This window comes from Strix uralensis, chromosome Z (assembly GCF_047716275.1).
Source record: "Strix uralensis isolate ZFMK-TIS-50842 chromosome Z, bStrUra1, whole genome shotgun sequence".
NCBI lineage: Eukaryota > Metazoa > Chordata > Aves > Strigiformes > Strigidae > Strix > Strix uralensis.
In genome coordinates, this window is record NC_134012.1 from 7,993,370 (window position 1) to 8,009,211 (window position 15,842).

Consider the following 15,842-nt stretch of genomic DNA (forward strand, 5'->3'; position numbering starts at 1 on the left):
CAGCCTCGTCACCCAGACAATGTGGAGTCAGGGAAGCGGTCGGCGAAAGCCAGGGCTCAGGGAACTGACAGCTGCCGCATCCTGGGTGGAAATTACTGTTAAATTAATGAAATCTGGGTTTCCTTTCACCAAAGGAATAGACACCGCACTACGATTCTACCATTACAGACGGTATCAGCTAAGGCACTTGCCCTAGTTTGGACCCCGTTATTGTAATCATAGGACACTTTTAGGCATTTCCACAAGACCTTTTTTTTAAAAATGTATTTCAGCAGATGGTTATATAGAGATCACTACAGTTTCATCTGCTCTTCCATGTGGATTCGTTTCTTCACAGCACGTAGTCTCAGACGGCCAGGAGTGTGACTTTCGAAGCATTTTTACAGGATTTTCAAATGTTTTTGCGCTTGGAACTGAAGAAATACTGTTCTGAGAACGGAGCTTTTGGCAGCAGGCGTGTACGAGCCGCGATGACCCCTGGGCTTCATGCTGATGACACCCCAGAGTGCCATTTCCTCTATCCTGTTCTAAAACATCCTCTTTCATCTCCATTGCTCGAGCTAGCATGTAACTAACTTTTCTTTGATGAGCCAGAGCCTCCTCTTTGTCATTTACCTGAGTATTTAAAAGAGAAAGAAAATAAAGTTTATAAGCTAAGAACAAGTGTATGTAAATCGACACTTAGATTTGTTCCCGTAAGGAGTCACAATGAATAGCTTAACAAAATACTAACCAAATCTATTAACATCTTCAGGATTTCATGAGGATTGTCTAGTTCTTCAACCTTTCTGCAGTCCACATCTGATGACAGCAGGCCAGACAGTTTTTGCCCCAGACTGTTCTTGTTCCCTTGTAACTTGACATGTCCTAAGGAAAACAGAAGTACAAGAACTGGAATTGCTTAGGAGAAGAAAAACTACTTCGGAATAATACTTCTGGATTCTGAACCATCTCCTCTAAAAGGGCACGACAAGCTACAGCTTCTCCTATTGTACATAACACAGCAGATTACTTGCATGCAGCTCCACCCTTACTGTCACTTAAAGCCTAAATAGATCTTTCATCATATACATGGGCAAATTCAAAATAAAGTTCTATTTCCTGTACAGAAAATACACTTTGACACTCCAGTGAAACCATAATTTGGGGTAATTGGTTTTTAAACAGTACGTAGCCCTGAAAAAAAAGATACTTTGAAATAAGCAGTTCAAAAGTTTCTAAGATTTCTAAACAGATTAAAATACATTACAATTATTAAATGTATGTATGAGTATACAGAGCTTGGAAACGATGTTGGTATAGGGGAAAGAGATATTCAAGATGTATGCTGTTTTCTTGAGGGGACTCAAGGAATCTGGAAGACCCACCAAACTTCTAAGCCTGGCACCTCCAGGTCAATGGCTAACACAAATATATCTTGAAATGCCATTCCTAAATTCTGCTATGGTTTTCACTATAAGCATTTAAATACCTCTCCTTATTATTTTTCTTAAAAAAGAAAAGGATAATAACAATACTTCCTCTTTTATACTGTGCTTTGTAACTCACAGATGACCACGTGAAGAAGAGTAATAAATACTGATATAGATACACATACATAATAAAAAACTACTGTATTCAGTCTTTCAGTGAAAGATCAGTATATATATTTTTGCATTTCTCCTCCTTCCTTAACTCTATTTATATAGAGATCATTTGAAAAAAACCCCTGTACATTAAATTGCTGATAATGGCCAGGCTAACCTTGCCAGATGTTAGCTTTTTTGTGCTGTTTTCATAATAAATATCCTTAATAGCCAGAATGTTATTGTCACCCTGGATAACAGTTTATTTAGTCAAGCATGTTTTTACTCAGATAACACAGTTCACGAATGTGTAATAAAAAAGGGCTACATGAAAAGCCTAGACTGGTAGCTCCAATGTCCTACAGTAGTATTTATATATTCCACTTATACAGAGACCCTGCCCTATACATGTGAAACTTACAATAGAAATTCTTCAACTACATGACACACCATTTAACGTATTTACAGTTTTGACATAACTTTGTTCCTCTTTTCTTGACTTTTCAGAAGTCTCAGTCAGCAATTACACCACAACGATACATTGAATACAGTAAGAAAGTCTGCCTGTGACACTTGTCAGCTAACTTTCTTTCAACCATTACAGATGTATAGCACGTCCACTTACCATCGTTCTTCAGACGTCTCCAGTTTATAAATTTTGTTTCCTTCTTAATCTTTATCACTTCTGCAAGCCTCAGGGCTTGGTCCTTCCTCTGCATTAGCTGCTGCTCAAATGCAATTCTGAAGGCATCTGCCATTATATAAGCTTCATCTTTACTCTTCTTCAGATTTTCCATCTGGTTTTAATTGAGAGAAAATTTAAAGTATATTAAGCTGTTTGGAAGCTGCAGTGGATTTAAAATGTATATTGAGAGACAGACGGAAGCCATTAACACGGAGAACTTTTAAATAAATATTATCAGGGGAGTAGTAGAAACCAAACAAAGAGCTGTCTTGCCATGTTAAGAAATGCATTTTGAAATGTGTATTGAAGTCCTTACCCTTCCTCTTCTATGCGTGCACACACCAACACCCACCTACACCACAGATGAGCTGCCAGCACTGCCTGTTTGTCTCTGCACATGCAGAAGAGCTTGAGGAGGACATAATGCTGGTTGGGCCAGAAACAAAAGGAGCCAAAGAATGGTATCTATGTCAGGGATAATAACTTTGGTACAAAAAGGACATGACTGTACTTATTTTCAAAACCAGCAAGTCAAGTGGAACTTCTGCAGTGGGACCATGAGGAAGGATGGTTACCACATTTGCAGAGTCAAATACAAGTTAGAATAAAAATTCTAAAACTATAGAACTTCACTACATTAAAAACCTTAAGAGCTTGAAGATCACGTTATCAATTTAAGTCTGATGTAAATACAGTTTTCAGCAAGATCAGCTTCCTGACCTAGCTGGGTGATCAGGCTTGTGAGTACTGATGTCAGCACAAGGGAGAGATGGAATACACTGCCAGGAAGGAAGGGAAAGGGTCAGTGGTAGTCCACACTCACACCAGGTATACATTTTTAGAGTGCATACACTTGAGTGTTTTTTCCTTTTTTAGATTAAAAAATATGGGAAGGAAAAAAAATGAGAAAGATAATTTTTTTTATTAGTAAAGCTTCTTGATATCATAATTACAGTTTTATATCAGCAAATGTTAGGACATTACAAGCATTACAAACAAACATTACATTATTTCTGAGAATGATTCTTATTTTAAAGACACATAGTTTGTGTAAGTTGCAGTAGAATGTTTCTGGCTTTATTTGATTTTGAGCACAAGCACCCCTCTGCTTATTCATACCTAAACCAAGCAGTGTTACCTCTTGCTTGAGATGAAGAAGTTGCTTTCGAGTCACAGCTGCCATTTTAGCGCAGGGACAAGGCTGCCCTCCAGAAGTATTGCAGGTGCAGGCTCCAAGAACTGCCAGCTTAAAATCCAAACCAAACCACCAGATAAGTATCTATCTACATACACAACACAATCCAAGAGATGCCACATGACTAGCAAAGCAACATCCTGAAACTACAAAGGAGTGTAAAGGTCAGGAGAAGCAAGCTACAAGAGATTTGGGCAAGGTTTCGTTTTGACTCAGCCACACAAGTGAAACGTGTTTTTCTGCCAGATAACCTAAGGCAAAAATTGTCGGCCTGTGTATGCTACTCTCTGCAGACCTCATTGGAATTTTTTTTCACTCAATAAAGTAAAACAGTAGGCATAGGAGCTAAGAATTAAGATATTAGGAAGACAAAAATAAGCATGCTGCCTTGTGAAAGATAGCCTGATGCTGCTTCTGTCTACACTTTCTTTGCAAGATAGGAATCATGACGCACCACAGATTAGAAAACTGATTAACAGGCATGCAAGGGCATATCATCATTAGCTAAAAATGGGTCCAAAGAAACTGTTAAATAATCAGTAAGCAAAATTTATCTGTATGTTTTGAATACAAATACAGCCTTGAAACAGCCATTTTGAAAAACATGTGAAGTCATACTTACTTCAAGACCTGTAAAATCTGTAATGTCACTTTTATTCAAGGACATGTTTTCCTGAACAACCTTCTGTTGTTTCACATCTAGCATTGCAAGAAATTCCAAGCACTGCTGATTCAGGACTATGAAATAAAACAAGGGAAGTGTTTAAAAGGTCTGGTGATCTGATTTCTTAATTTCTGTGTTTAACTACACCCAAATTAATTGGTTCTGCAATTTAAGCATGAGTTTGGGAATGCAATGAGACTATGTAGATCTAGAAACTCAGATCCCAGTTGTCTTTTCTTCCATGTTTTTCTAGAAGTAATGACCCACTTACAGAGATACCTTCTGATATATTGCTCTGCCTCAGTACTAAGGGCTCATCTCTTTGTACACTTAAAAGTAAGGCAGCTGCTCTTTTAGAATAGCACAGTATTGGGAAAACAATGACGTACGTCAGCTATTTTAAAGGTTTTTGGAAACCAAAAACAAGGGAAAGGGGCTGGAGCCATCTGACACAGCCAGACGCCAGCACAACCTGCAGTTTGAAAAGCTCTACTATAAAGCCATCAGGCTGAATACTTCAGAGTTTGTGCTACAGGAATCTTTATGTGGGTATGTTATAAGTGAATGTCTCTGGTGCAGATTGTCACTGTAGCAAGACTACTTGCTGGCTCCCCTGGCTGCTGTTGCGTCTTTCCAGGACATGACCAGGAACCTGGACCAGTTGTGTCCCTCCACACCAAGGGTGTCACCAAACCGCTGAGATAAAATAGGTGTACTTCTTTCACACCTAATCTACTAAGCTATGCATACCTGACTTTTCCTATCATTTCATGGGTTTTTTTCAGTTCAAGTGACAATGTGAGAAGGAAAACAAACACTTGTCTGGTTAAAGAGGGTTTCTGAATATCCACTAATATCAGCTGCCAGTATGCCAACAGAAAGCTTCCCTCGTAGCTAAATGCTGAATTATTCCCGAGAAACACCATGTAAAGAGGAATAGCTGTTGGTGGCTTACTTGCATTTTCAGCCTTAAGAGTTTTAACTTCTTCTGTTCTCAGTTTCAGTGCTTCCTTAAGAGCTGCATTTTCACAATATATCCTGCAGAAGTTTGAAAAAGGCTGTGTTATCTTTTAAAAAAATATTTTAAAATGGGCAAACTAAAAAAAAAAGATTAGCCTGTTAAAACATTGTATGTAATATTTCTGCAAATTAAAATTAGGATTACTGAAAGGGTCGAAGGGAAGAATCAAAACTGAAAAGAGCTGAGTATTGTTTGACAAGATATTATCCATGCAGCACTATACAAGCAGTTTCCTCACTTGTAAAATTTTTTATGGAAAGAATTGTAAAATTCTTCCATAACAATATCTGTGCCAATAATACGTAGTATGTTGTTAGATCCAAATCTGCTACCCAGGGGCCAATAAGCAACCTAAAACTGCTCCTAATTAACTCTCTGAAGAAAGTTCTATGTGTAGACTTGGTCTGACTGGCACTGAACCAAGGCTAAGAAAGCAGGCTACATGAGGCTGGCTTCTGTGGAGTCAATCCTCATTATCCAGGCTGCAGGTAGCTCTGCAGGCAGCAAACCCAGGAATCTCTGCACTCGTACAGAGGTTTCTCTGCAACCCAGATAGCATGTGCTGTTCAAACAGGCTCACCTTGTTCATTAAACCACACCCTCACACAACCAATTTTAACACGTCCAAGTATGTTCAAGTGAATGTTAAAAAAATAAAATTAAAAAAAATCATTCACATGTAAGTAGACAGTGCCAACAATTTCAAAGTTTAACAAGAGGTGAGTTTAAGTACTACATTACCATTAGAAACTCAAAGAAAGTTATAATTATGAACCTCTGAAACACTTGCTAGAAATCTCTTACTTCCTTGAAAGAACAAAATTGTTATTGGACATGTGACAACAATGACTCTGGTCTGAATTGTAGAAAGTAAACTTCCTGTAGTCTTAATACTGTTCTCAAGAACAGCTGTACTTTCAAGCACTGCGACCTGAGACCATACAATATGCATTTATAAGTATTTAAGTATTTAAGTATTTCCTTCTTGAACAGACAAGTGGCAATCTAAAGTCCTAAATGTTAAAGCAGTACTATTTATTTGGTGCATCTTTCAGCTGTCAGTAAACGCAGCATACTATAAATTCATGGGTTTGTTTAAAACTAAATAGTACCCTGAATTATTTAATTTGAATAAACACATTCTTCTCATCCTGCTGTCAGAGATATCAGAAAACCTTTTTGCAAAGCAGACTGAGCTCCTGGCTTGCAGTTTTCTGAAGCCACATTTCTAGCTTTCAACAGTTAACAATAGTTTTGTTGCTCCAAACTACATTTCCAATCTCCTAAGTCAGGAAAGCCAAAGGGGTTGTCAAGAGGTATCCCTTGACAAGTGTAACTAAGTTAACAGGTGAACAAGACACAATATCTTAACAAACCTCTTCTTACAAATGAATAGTTGGTAAACTTTTGGGTTATTCTTTGATTCAAAGTTTGAAAATTTTAAACAAAAGATCTCTGCTGAAATAATTGTATAACTCTGATGAGCAGACTTCAGAGATATCATTTCTACATTTAAATAAATGAGCCTACTGGTCGCATTTTTCATGGTCTGTTATTGCATTATTAGTTCAGTGCCTCTGGAATCTTCTGCTCGCCTAACCACATCTGCTGTCCATCCAGAGTAACTCTTATTTAAACAAAGAACCAGCTGATCAGCCTCTCTCAAAAGCATTCCATTTTACCTGTATGTATGCTCATACCTACAATGCAAGAAAATAAAGCAATGATTAACCAGCAAATGATATTTCCACATGCGTGCACATACCATTATTTTCTATGCCTCATTTACATTTAAAGTAAATAAGGACAGTCTGGCTCTAGCTGGCTAACAGAATAAGGAAAACTCAGCCTAGCAAAGTTAGCCTATATACACACTAAATAATTGAGACTTAATAATTTCAGTAGTTTTAATTGAAAAATACAAATGTGACTAGCATGAAAATTAAATAAATCTTCCCAAATCTGGAAGGAAATTAGGAAGACACAAAACCCCCAGAAAACCGTCTGAAGCAAACTTGGAACACAAGAAAGATGACATATAGCATTCGACGCAATTAAAAAAAATCCCAAAGATACACAGTGTAAGTCAAATACCTGTCATATTTTTCTGTCCATGTGTCTTCTATGTTTTTAAATCTATCCTGATCAAATTCGATTTCCCATTGCAAGATGTTTATTTCCTGTGTAAACAAAACAAACCTGCAGCATCTCATTACAAGCCTCCCATTGAAAGGAAGAAGAACTGCTGGTGCTGAGCTTGGCACTGGCAGAGATCTAGGTGACCAACAATAATGACAATCTATGATACTATTAAAAATACATTTGGTGCCAGACACCAAAAGGTTTCTGCATCACCAATCTATGGATTCCAGACTATGTTGCACAAACTAATTCTTGTAGTGGCTTATGACAAAAACAAATCCACACTGTCACACTTCCCTGTCCCCTTATTGTTCTGTAGAAAGGTCACACAGGAAGAGAAGGCATAAAACTCAGTTTAACAAGGTAGCTCAGTGCCACCTTCTTCCTTCTCCCCATCTTCCCTATGAAAATTGGGCACCCATTTCTTAGATTTGTTGGGAAGTTCCAGCTTAATAACTAAGAAAGTGCAGCTCGCTATGAATGACTCTGAAACTCACAACAAAGACCAAGTGAAAGTACAGAAAGAACTCCAGTAACTTTCAAAACATCTAGATCAAAAGAGTGATACATTAACATTTTCCCTTTCTACTAAAAAGGAGTAAGAATACTTTCCAAAAAACCTAGAACTAGTGGCAGATTTGTACTGATTTAAATAGACAGCCTGATAACCCCTTGTTAACAGCAACGGACTTCTATGTTTTTGCACAGGTGTGAAGGAAACATGCACTTACCTTTTCTAAAGTTCTCTTTTCTTCCTCAGTTTTTTGAAGCATTGCTTTTGTATGACTAGTGGCTTTATTAAATACTGCCTGCAAAAAAAAGCACAACTCTGTCAAATACTATAATTAAGTTTACTTAATTTTGCTTTAGCCAAATTTTCAGTTTTACATCAAGAGAAGTTCATAGTCTTAAAACAGGGGTGTGCAGAATTACAAACACTAGCAACTTGCTTGTAAGTTCCAGTGGATTCTAATGTCAAGTCACTAAATAGTTGTGTTGCATAAGAAACTTGTGTTTCAATCCCATAATCTTTTCTATTGAAAAATGTAGCGTCATTTAAAATGAGAACATGTTTTCTTTAGGGCTTGTACACAAAACGAGCTCTTAAAAATCTTGGTTACAACATACTTATACTTTGATCCAGGTTTAACTTACTATGTCTGAGGGTAGAAACTGCAGAACTATAAATGGATTATGCAAGTAGGCTAAAAAAACAGAAACTGATTTCAACATAATTCACTGTGTTAGCAAATAAAAATATTACAAACTGTGAACAAAAGACTGACCTAACTTTTAATGCATGCTGTCCTCTAAGGTGACAGATGGCTTAGTCAATGGAAAATATCTGTGCTTTGCAGCAGAATTTCAAGGACTGGCAAAATCTTTAATTTAAAGGGTTGGAAAGAAGGCCGTATTCTTTTAAGTTAAATAGATAAATCCTCAAGAATCCTCAAAGATAAAATTATGAGAATTTCCTACAACAGTAAAGTCTGCTTAAATAACCACAATAGTTCCATGCAGAAAGAATAGTGAATCATAGAAGCCAAGTCTGTAGACACTTGCAGACTCAATGCTTTAAATTATAGCCCTAGGAAGAACTTAAGGTTTGGGAGGTTTTGATGAGGAGTGGCAGGAAGATTTCTTCTGTCTTCCTTCCTTTACTGTCAGGTACCTAAATGATTTCTGAACAACTCGTACCATGCTCTGTAGAATTCTTAGGGCTTCATCTTTTCCTTCAAGCTGTCTTTGAGACGCTTCCAGCTCAACTTTCAAATTTTCAACTTCCTGAAGCAAAATAAAGTAGGTACACTGAGTAAAAGCCAAGGTAATCCTGTTAAAACTTAACTGTAACAGCCATGTAAATTTGCCCTCTTCAGAAAACAATCTTCTCCTGTTTTTACCCTATATGATTCTTTTCTGACTAATAGCTTACTTGTGATGAAGAAATGTTAACAGTGCATGCTGGCACAAAATCCTTAAAGAAGAATACTTGCAATTATTATTCTTTCTGTTCTTTTCCAGTGTATTTGGAAAATAAACCACTGCAGTTCTGCCTTGCTAAAGAAGTTGTATATATCAGCGTAGGTCTGAAGCTTTAAAATAAATAAGCAAAACAGAATACAGTTTTCTTATATATGCAGTGGTAAATATTACAAGTATATACAAAAATATAAATGTTATATTAATATGCCATAGTATAAATATATTATACAAAATATCCATACTCTATAGCACAAATACCATGCTAGGACTGTTAGATCAAAACCACTACTTGTCCAGAGCAAACCAACAAAACAACAGATTCCTGCTCCAGGTAACCTACCAATCATGTCGTTATGCAACATTCCCCCCTTCAGAAGAAAGCAGTTTTTCAATTTCCAAGAGTTAAAAGAAAATTTACTGCTTTGTATATTTAATTTTCCTTAACCTCTATGTAGGTCACTCAGTCATTCACTTATGGTCATACAAAACTTTTTTCCCCTTGTTCTTCCAGTTCTATTACTTCAGCAATTGATACTGAAATTGTACCTGGGAGCAGCAGCAATTTATCAGTTGTGTCTAGCTGAAAATGAGTAAGGTTCCTTGACATTTTAACTTGCTGTGCACTGAACGTTCTGCATGCAAGGTTAAAGAACACAGTGCAGATGAAGTGTCTATTTTTACAGCTGAGATCACCCTGCTCCTTCTGCCTGGACTGATGACAACATATCAACATATTTAACCACAATAAAATTAAAAAATAGGAGTTAACTACGTTTCAACAAAAATGCAGATTAAAAACCCAAAGACTGTTCCATTTACACTGCAAATTTTCCAGCCCCAAAGCTTAATAAAAGAAAACCTTCTAGAAAAGGAAAACAATCCTTTTAATGTTCTGTACATCTTTAAAAATACTTCTTCCCTGCCCCCAGTGCCCCCCCCCCCCCTCAATAATCCAGAGTATAAACTGCACCTCACACTGATTTCCTGGCATAAAATTTAATAAGGTTTCCAACTACGACTCTAATTTCAAGAACGTGAATCCATCCAAGACTGGACATGCCCAGATCTTCAGCTAAACTAACACTGTGCTTTACTTTGCTACATTAAAAGGAAATGCAGATTTCAAGAACAGCACAGCTGGCAGTTACTAACCTCTAGAGCTTCCCAAAGTTGTTGCTTTAGTTCTTCATTTGATGCTTCAGTATTAGATTCTGTAGGATTGATAGGAGACACTAAACAATGAGACGCTATAATATTTACAAAAGAAAATGTGAGAATTTGCTTTACCCTCAAAACAGGTAACATGCAGAGGTGAATTTTCATCTTTGTGGGTTTTTTTCTTCTGGAGATAATAAACAGATTTAAGAAATACATAAATACTAAGCTCAAACACATTGCTTCACAGTTAAATAAGTGAAATGGGAAAAAAAGGTCAGTTGTAAAGAGACCTAAAATAAGGGAAATTAGTTTAGAATTTCCTTTTAAAAAACCCCACAACTGCCATCTTGATCAAAAAATAATTTCATTTTTTAGATTATTTTCAGATTGTAACTTTTCAACAACCAAACTCCACACGACAGTAGCTAGCACTGTTTAGAAGTGGGGACAATTTTCAAGAGATGAAGGACAGTGGCAGGAGTATCCCACAAGATCCAATATTCCCCTAAACAAATGGTTACTGCTGGTACCATTTTTCTTAAGGCAGAGACATGTTAAGATGCAGCCTGCTACTAAATCGAAGTCAGCTTCATGTGGACTTTAGTCACACTTTCATGGATATTGCTGCCTGAAAGACCTAGATCTAAGACAACTATCACACAGAGACCAGCAGAAGGACAGTGAAACCAATAGGAATTACGCTGCTCTTGTAAGATGCTGAAACCAACAAAGAATAATTACAAGGCTTAGCTTGCTGAGGGGTGTGGAGAGGATGGTGGGAACTTGTTCTAAAAGAGAGAAAAAGGCGAGTTATATGGAAATACATCAGTCAAAATATAAAAATGGCTAAAAATGTAAGGGAAGGCAGCTAAAGTGAACACACAGCCCATATTTGGTTTTACTTACAGCAGTGTTGTCTTCACAAAAAAATTAATGCCAACACTGGGAGAACAGAGATGTGCAGGTTCTAAAAACAACCTCAAAAGTACGTCAATTCACAGGTTTCAACTAAATAGCCAACAGGATTTTGAATATTTAGCCATAATCTTTAGATACAATCCCTAGGAAGACACACTTAAACCATGAATCCAAGCAATTCCATCGAATTTCATGTATGTATTCAGAGAAAAACAATGCTGTCCTCTCCCCCCTCCCTGCATGCTCTTCACTAAATGTCACTTTCAAATTGCAAAACTAAACACTTTAAAACCTGCCATTTAACGCTAAGAAGGGCCACAGCCTCGTTCGCTGAAAAGCAATTCGGCTGTTAATGTTTTGGGAGGAAGCTCTGCTGCCCGAGTGGCACTGAGCACCTCCTTTTGCCAGACATCTGACTGACAGGCTGCACCGACTAACCCGCGCGGGTGCGCTGGGTGCCAGCAGCCGTGCGTGACCACGCGCTTCTGGGACCCCTTCAGAGTATTTTGGAAAATGGTCTGAATTAAACTTGACGATACTTCCTGAAGCAGCTCAACTGCTCAGTTTTGCTAACAGAGATTTCTCTCATAGTGAGTAATTAGCTTCTAAATTACTCTTACCAGAGCTATTTTGTTGTGTGGAACTAGTAACAGGCTTTTTGGATGATCCATTGTGAGAACTGTTTCGTTGTGTACGGGGAAAAGCTGTGGCATGGCTTTCTTCCACTCTCTTTGCTGACAGGAGAGAATTGCCAATTTTCCCAGATCCCTTCCTAGATCTAAATGAACAGTAATTTTGTAAATTTTCCCCTTCATAAAGACCTCCAGGTCTTCTCCCAAGTCCGTTTCCCAGGTCTCCACATGTCATGTCATCCTCTTCTGCTTCCTCCATCTTTTTTTTTTTTTTTTTTTTTTCTGATTGAGGGCACTTCGCTCACTGGCAATGCGAACTCTGCCTTCCGCAAAACAAGTATTTTATCTAGGAAAACAGAAAAACTCCACCATTAAAGCAGCCGAACAACATTAAAGCGAAAAAGCCGAAGCTGTCGGTGCGTGGCCGCTCTCAGTACGGGTTCGGGCTGCCAGAAAACATCGTTTTGCACGGCAAAACGTCAAATCGGTGAAACCTCCGGCGGGGGCCGGGCGCGGGTGGATGCGCCTCGGTGACCCCCCCGCGCTCCCACCGCCCGCGGACCCGCAGCCTCCCGGTCCCGTCCCGGCCCCGTCCCCCCTCCCGGAGACCCAGACCCACCTGCCCGGACAGCCCGGGCGCTGCCGGTCCCGCCCCGGGGCGGGCTGGAGCCTCGGCAGCACCACGTCCCGCTCCCGGCACCCGGAAACTGAGCTCGGAGCGCGGGGACCGAGCGACAACGGCAGCCAGTGGGTTTATGTATTTTTTTATTTGGTGTTATTTTTTTTTTTTTTTTAAATTTTACTAGAGGTCTGTGTTCTGCCTACAGCCCCCGCCCCCCAACCGCAACAGCATGTACAAAAATCCCAAGCAATTTTTAGAAACATGGTTTTACAAGACGTGGTCATTCAAAGTGTTCTCCAGAACTGGTGCTGTCCAGATGCTTCCACCCCCGAGATGACGCTCCACCTGGTTTCCAGGTTTATTCAAGCAGTTTATTCAAGCAATAACCCTCACAGCAGCTGTTCCAATATACATACGTGTGCGTTTCCACAGCGTTTGGTCCCGATTCTGCAAAGAAACTCCAGATTTTTCACCATTTCGGTTTATACAAGGGGCAAATTGCTGATGCAGTATTCCTCTGTGAGTCTCACAAAAAAATCGATACCAAATTTGGAATAAAAAATAGAATCTTAAATATGTAACCATAGTACTCTACAGTAGAAATTTTCGAGCAAATAGTTTCACTATTCAAACTCGTGTATATGAAAAGTTTATTAGCAAGCACTTTCTACAGAATCTTTCTCAAGGCTTTACCTTTTAGGTGAAGAAAGGTTATTTCTACTTTGCATTTCCCTGCTCTGCTGGGACCCAGGCTTTACTAGAAATTAGAACAGATGGCTGCCAGTATTTTAAGTGTAACCATGTTCTGAATTGTTGCCAGTTTGTTACCCTGCCAAATTATATATTTCCTTGATAAACTTACAGTGATAAATATCTTCCATGATTGGGATGGGTGATGGAGAATACAGAGAGAAAAAGGAGAAAGAAAACTTACTAATATTTCATACCAGTGCAGAAAGAGCCAGTGTTACCTTACACCGTAATTCTTGAAGTTCTGCGTAATCATTTTAAAATATCTTACCAAGTCTCTTCCCTCCAAAATAAAGCACCCTGCTTAAACTATATCATACACCCCTCACTCTACATTAGCCTCCACACATTCAAGAATACAGTGGAGTATAGCAGGTTTTAGCCTAACAATTCAGAAAGACTAACTCCTCAGAATGCTGTCTTAGCCTTTAGAAATCTAAAGCTCCTTAACTGCCATCAGTTATCAGGATTTTACAGGTTTCTTGGGGAGAGGGCAAAGGTTTGGTTATAATGGTAAGCTCCAAAAAATTCTCAATTATTGAATGTAGTCCCTGCTGCTAAGGGCAACATTTTCATGCTTTCATTCACTGTTGAATTTTCATGTGTGTCAGTTCTCCTGTGTGCCTCTCCCAGAGCACTTCAGAGGCTGTTCCAAAGCCTTACAACCTGGTTATTCTGAACCTTCAGTCCCCAACCACATCAAATTACAATAAAATTAATTTAATTTATCATACAAGAATTTCAAATGTAATTTACTAAACCCTCCCAGGAAGAGATCCAACAAAGTTACTTTTTCACCAAATGTCAATTGTTGTCTTTCATCCACTGCTCAATCCATTGCATAATCTGATCCAAATTTCTCTCTAGGTCTTCTGGAGTGTTGCTGGGCAACTGGTGTACAATTTCCTCTCTATATGACAACATAGCTTCCTCATAAAGTGTCTGAAAAATTTCACACTGAATGTTGTCTTGCAGCTTTTTCCCTTTGTAGCCTCTAGAAAACAAGAACAATACTGAGAGACAGTCTTAATATGCAGACAACTATGAAGTATTCTATAGAGAATCAGCAATTTATACCCTAGAAAAATCTCCAATAAAGTCGCACAACAGTACTTTACTCCTTGTTTACTCCACTGACGTACCTGCTTTCAAGTCTGTCATACAGAAAGGAATTTTCTGTACGAAGTACAAATACTATATGAAACCACCGTTCAGGGAAAAAATCACAGCCATGATAATCGACAATAACTCCACCCTCACTCATTTTATCTTCTAGTTCATCAATTACCTACAGAAAAAAAACCAAAAAACCAAACCAGAAACAGGCAAGTTATTTGAGATTACAGAAAGTCAAAATACAAAAATGGCAGGTTTTGAAGTTGGACTTACCCTGTCTTCATCCAGAATTGGACAATCATATTCCTCATCAAAACCTTCATACAGTTCTCCTGCAGCAAAAATAATTTGTGGAAGTTTGTGAAGTAACATCAGTTATGTTTATTTCAGCAGGATGCAAACCAAAGATAGTGTTCAGAACAAGGAACACTTTATTACAAATCCATATAAGTTTGTTATTTATTACTTAATACAGAGTATACTACTGTTACATAAATGTGTTTTAGATTCATAGTAGCAAAAATACTTCTATTAAAGCAAATTTACTGCCTTTTCATTTAATATATAATATATGCACTACAAGCACATAGTTATACATATATATACTACTTTGTTAATATGGCCTACCTTCCTTTGCCATGTCACCCACATTAATATAGGTCATCCCCGTTCTTGACGCAAGTTCTTTTCCAAGTGTGGTTTTCCCAACGCCTGGAGTACCTACAGACAAAACCCCATATGAAATGGTAAGAAAAAAGCATGCAAGTCATCTTCAAATAACCTTCTAAGCAATCAAAAAGGGAACTTTTGCCAGTCAACACTGTCAAGTTTGTGTAAGAAAAAGGGAGTAAAAAGCTGCATGATGAGGAAAAATAAATAAATGCCATGTCTAGGTATTAAAAAAGAACCCCTACTTAGAAAACGTTCATTTTGTGCAGAAGTGTTATTCTAATCGGGATGACGCAAAAGTAAACCTTATTTCGATTAACAGCCCTAACTAATATGGAAAAGCCTCAAGTTTTCACGCAGAGCAGGCCGGTGCTGCCTCCGCAAGGCCTCACACCCCAAGTCCTCTCAGGCTGTGAACAGGGCTGAGGCCTCCCCCCGCAGGCCCAGCCCGGGCGCCGCCGCGCTCCCCGCCCGCACCCCCGGCAGCCCCGCCGCGGTCGAACGGCCCAGACACCACCAGCATCCTCCCACTCCGAGCCGGCCCTGGGCCCAATCCGCCACTACCACCGCCCCGCACCAGTGAGCAAGATGTTGGGCCGCTTCATGCTGCCGCTCCGCGCCGCCGGCGGCGGCCGCTGGTCGCCTAGGAGACACGTGCGCGGGGGCCTCCACCTCCACCGTCGCACGCCGATGGCGTCACCCGCTTGCCCGCTGGGCCGGCG

General features: G+C 39.0%; 2 protein-coding genes across 5 annotated transcripts; both read right to left on the reverse strand.

The window, feature by feature from the left end:
• Positions 1 to 233: 233 nt before the first annotated feature.
• Positions 234 to 12,611, reverse strand: CCDC125 (coiled-coil domain containing 125). Of its 3 annotated transcripts, XM_074856580.1 has the most exons (12): positions 11,952 to 12,611; positions 10,408 to 10,466; positions 8,971 to 9,057; positions 8,004 to 8,081; positions 7,225 to 7,310; positions 6,813 to 6,830; positions 5,065 to 5,147; positions 4,068 to 4,183; positions 3,389 to 3,496; positions 2,191 to 2,362; positions 734 to 867; positions 234 to 615 (listed from the first exon to the last, which is right to left on the reverse strand). In XM_074856580.1, exons 1-12 carry the CDS (start codon positions 12,220 to 12,222, stop codon positions 280 to 282), a joined length of 1,548 nt encoding a protein of 515 aa, XP_074712681.1. In that variant the 5' UTR covers positions 12,223 to 12,611; the 3' UTR covers positions 234 to 279. The 3 variants fall into 3 exon arrangements, with proteins under 3 accessions (XP_074712681.1, XP_074712683.1, XP_074712680.1); XM_074856582.1 differs by lacking the exon at positions 6,813 to 6,830; XM_074856579.1 differs by lacking the exon at positions 6,813 to 6,830 and having other exon boundaries at positions 10,408 to 10,502.
• A 100-nt stretch (positions 12,612 to 12,711) lies between these two features.
• Positions 12,712 to 15,773, reverse strand: AK6 (adenylate kinase 6). Of its 2 annotated transcripts, XM_074856584.1 has the most exons (6): positions 15,698 to 15,773; positions 15,079 to 15,171; positions 14,725 to 14,783; positions 14,478 to 14,623; positions 14,126 to 14,329; positions 12,712 to 13,032 (listed from the first exon to the last, which is right to left on the reverse strand). In XM_074856584.1, exons 1-5 carry the CDS (start codon positions 15,723 to 15,725, stop codon positions 14,140 to 14,142), a joined length of 516 nt encoding a protein of 171 aa, XP_074712685.1. In that variant the 5' UTR covers positions 15,726 to 15,773; the 3' UTR covers positions 12,712 to 13,032; positions 14,126 to 14,139. The 2 variants fall into 2 exon arrangements, with proteins under 2 accessions (XP_074712685.1, XP_074712684.1); XM_074856583.1 differs by lacking the exon at positions 12,712 to 13,032 and having other exon boundaries at positions 13,219 to 14,329.
• Positions 15,774 to 15,842: the final 69 nt, after the last annotated feature.

Excerpts from the sequence above, each read along its gene's own strand:
- CCDC125 (XM_074856579.1), bottom strand. The coding sequence starts at position 12,222 with ATGGAGGAAGCAGAAGAGGATGACATGACATGTGGAGACCTGGGAAAC. Across the intron at positions 10,503-11,951 it reads CACACAACAAAATAGCTCTG|CGTCTCATTGTTTAGTGTCT; the intron begins GTAAGAGTAATT and ends TAAATATTATAG. Across the intron at positions 8,082-8,970 it reads TAAGAATTCTACAGAGCATG|GCAGTATTTAATAAAGCCAC; the intron begins GTACGAGTTGTT and ends TTTTTTTTGCAG.
- AK6 (XM_074856584.1), bottom strand. The coding sequence starts at position 15,725 with ATGAAGCGGCCCAACATCTTGCTCACTG. Across the intron at positions 15,172-15,697 it reads GCCCAACATCTTGCTCACTG|GTACTCCAGGCGTTGGGAAA; the intron begins GTGCGGGGCGGT and ends TTTTGTCTGTAG. Across the intron at positions 14,330-14,477 it reads TATGACAGACTTGAAAGCAG|AGGCTACAAAGGGAAAAAGC; the intron begins GTACGTCAGTGG and ends CTTGTTTTCTAG.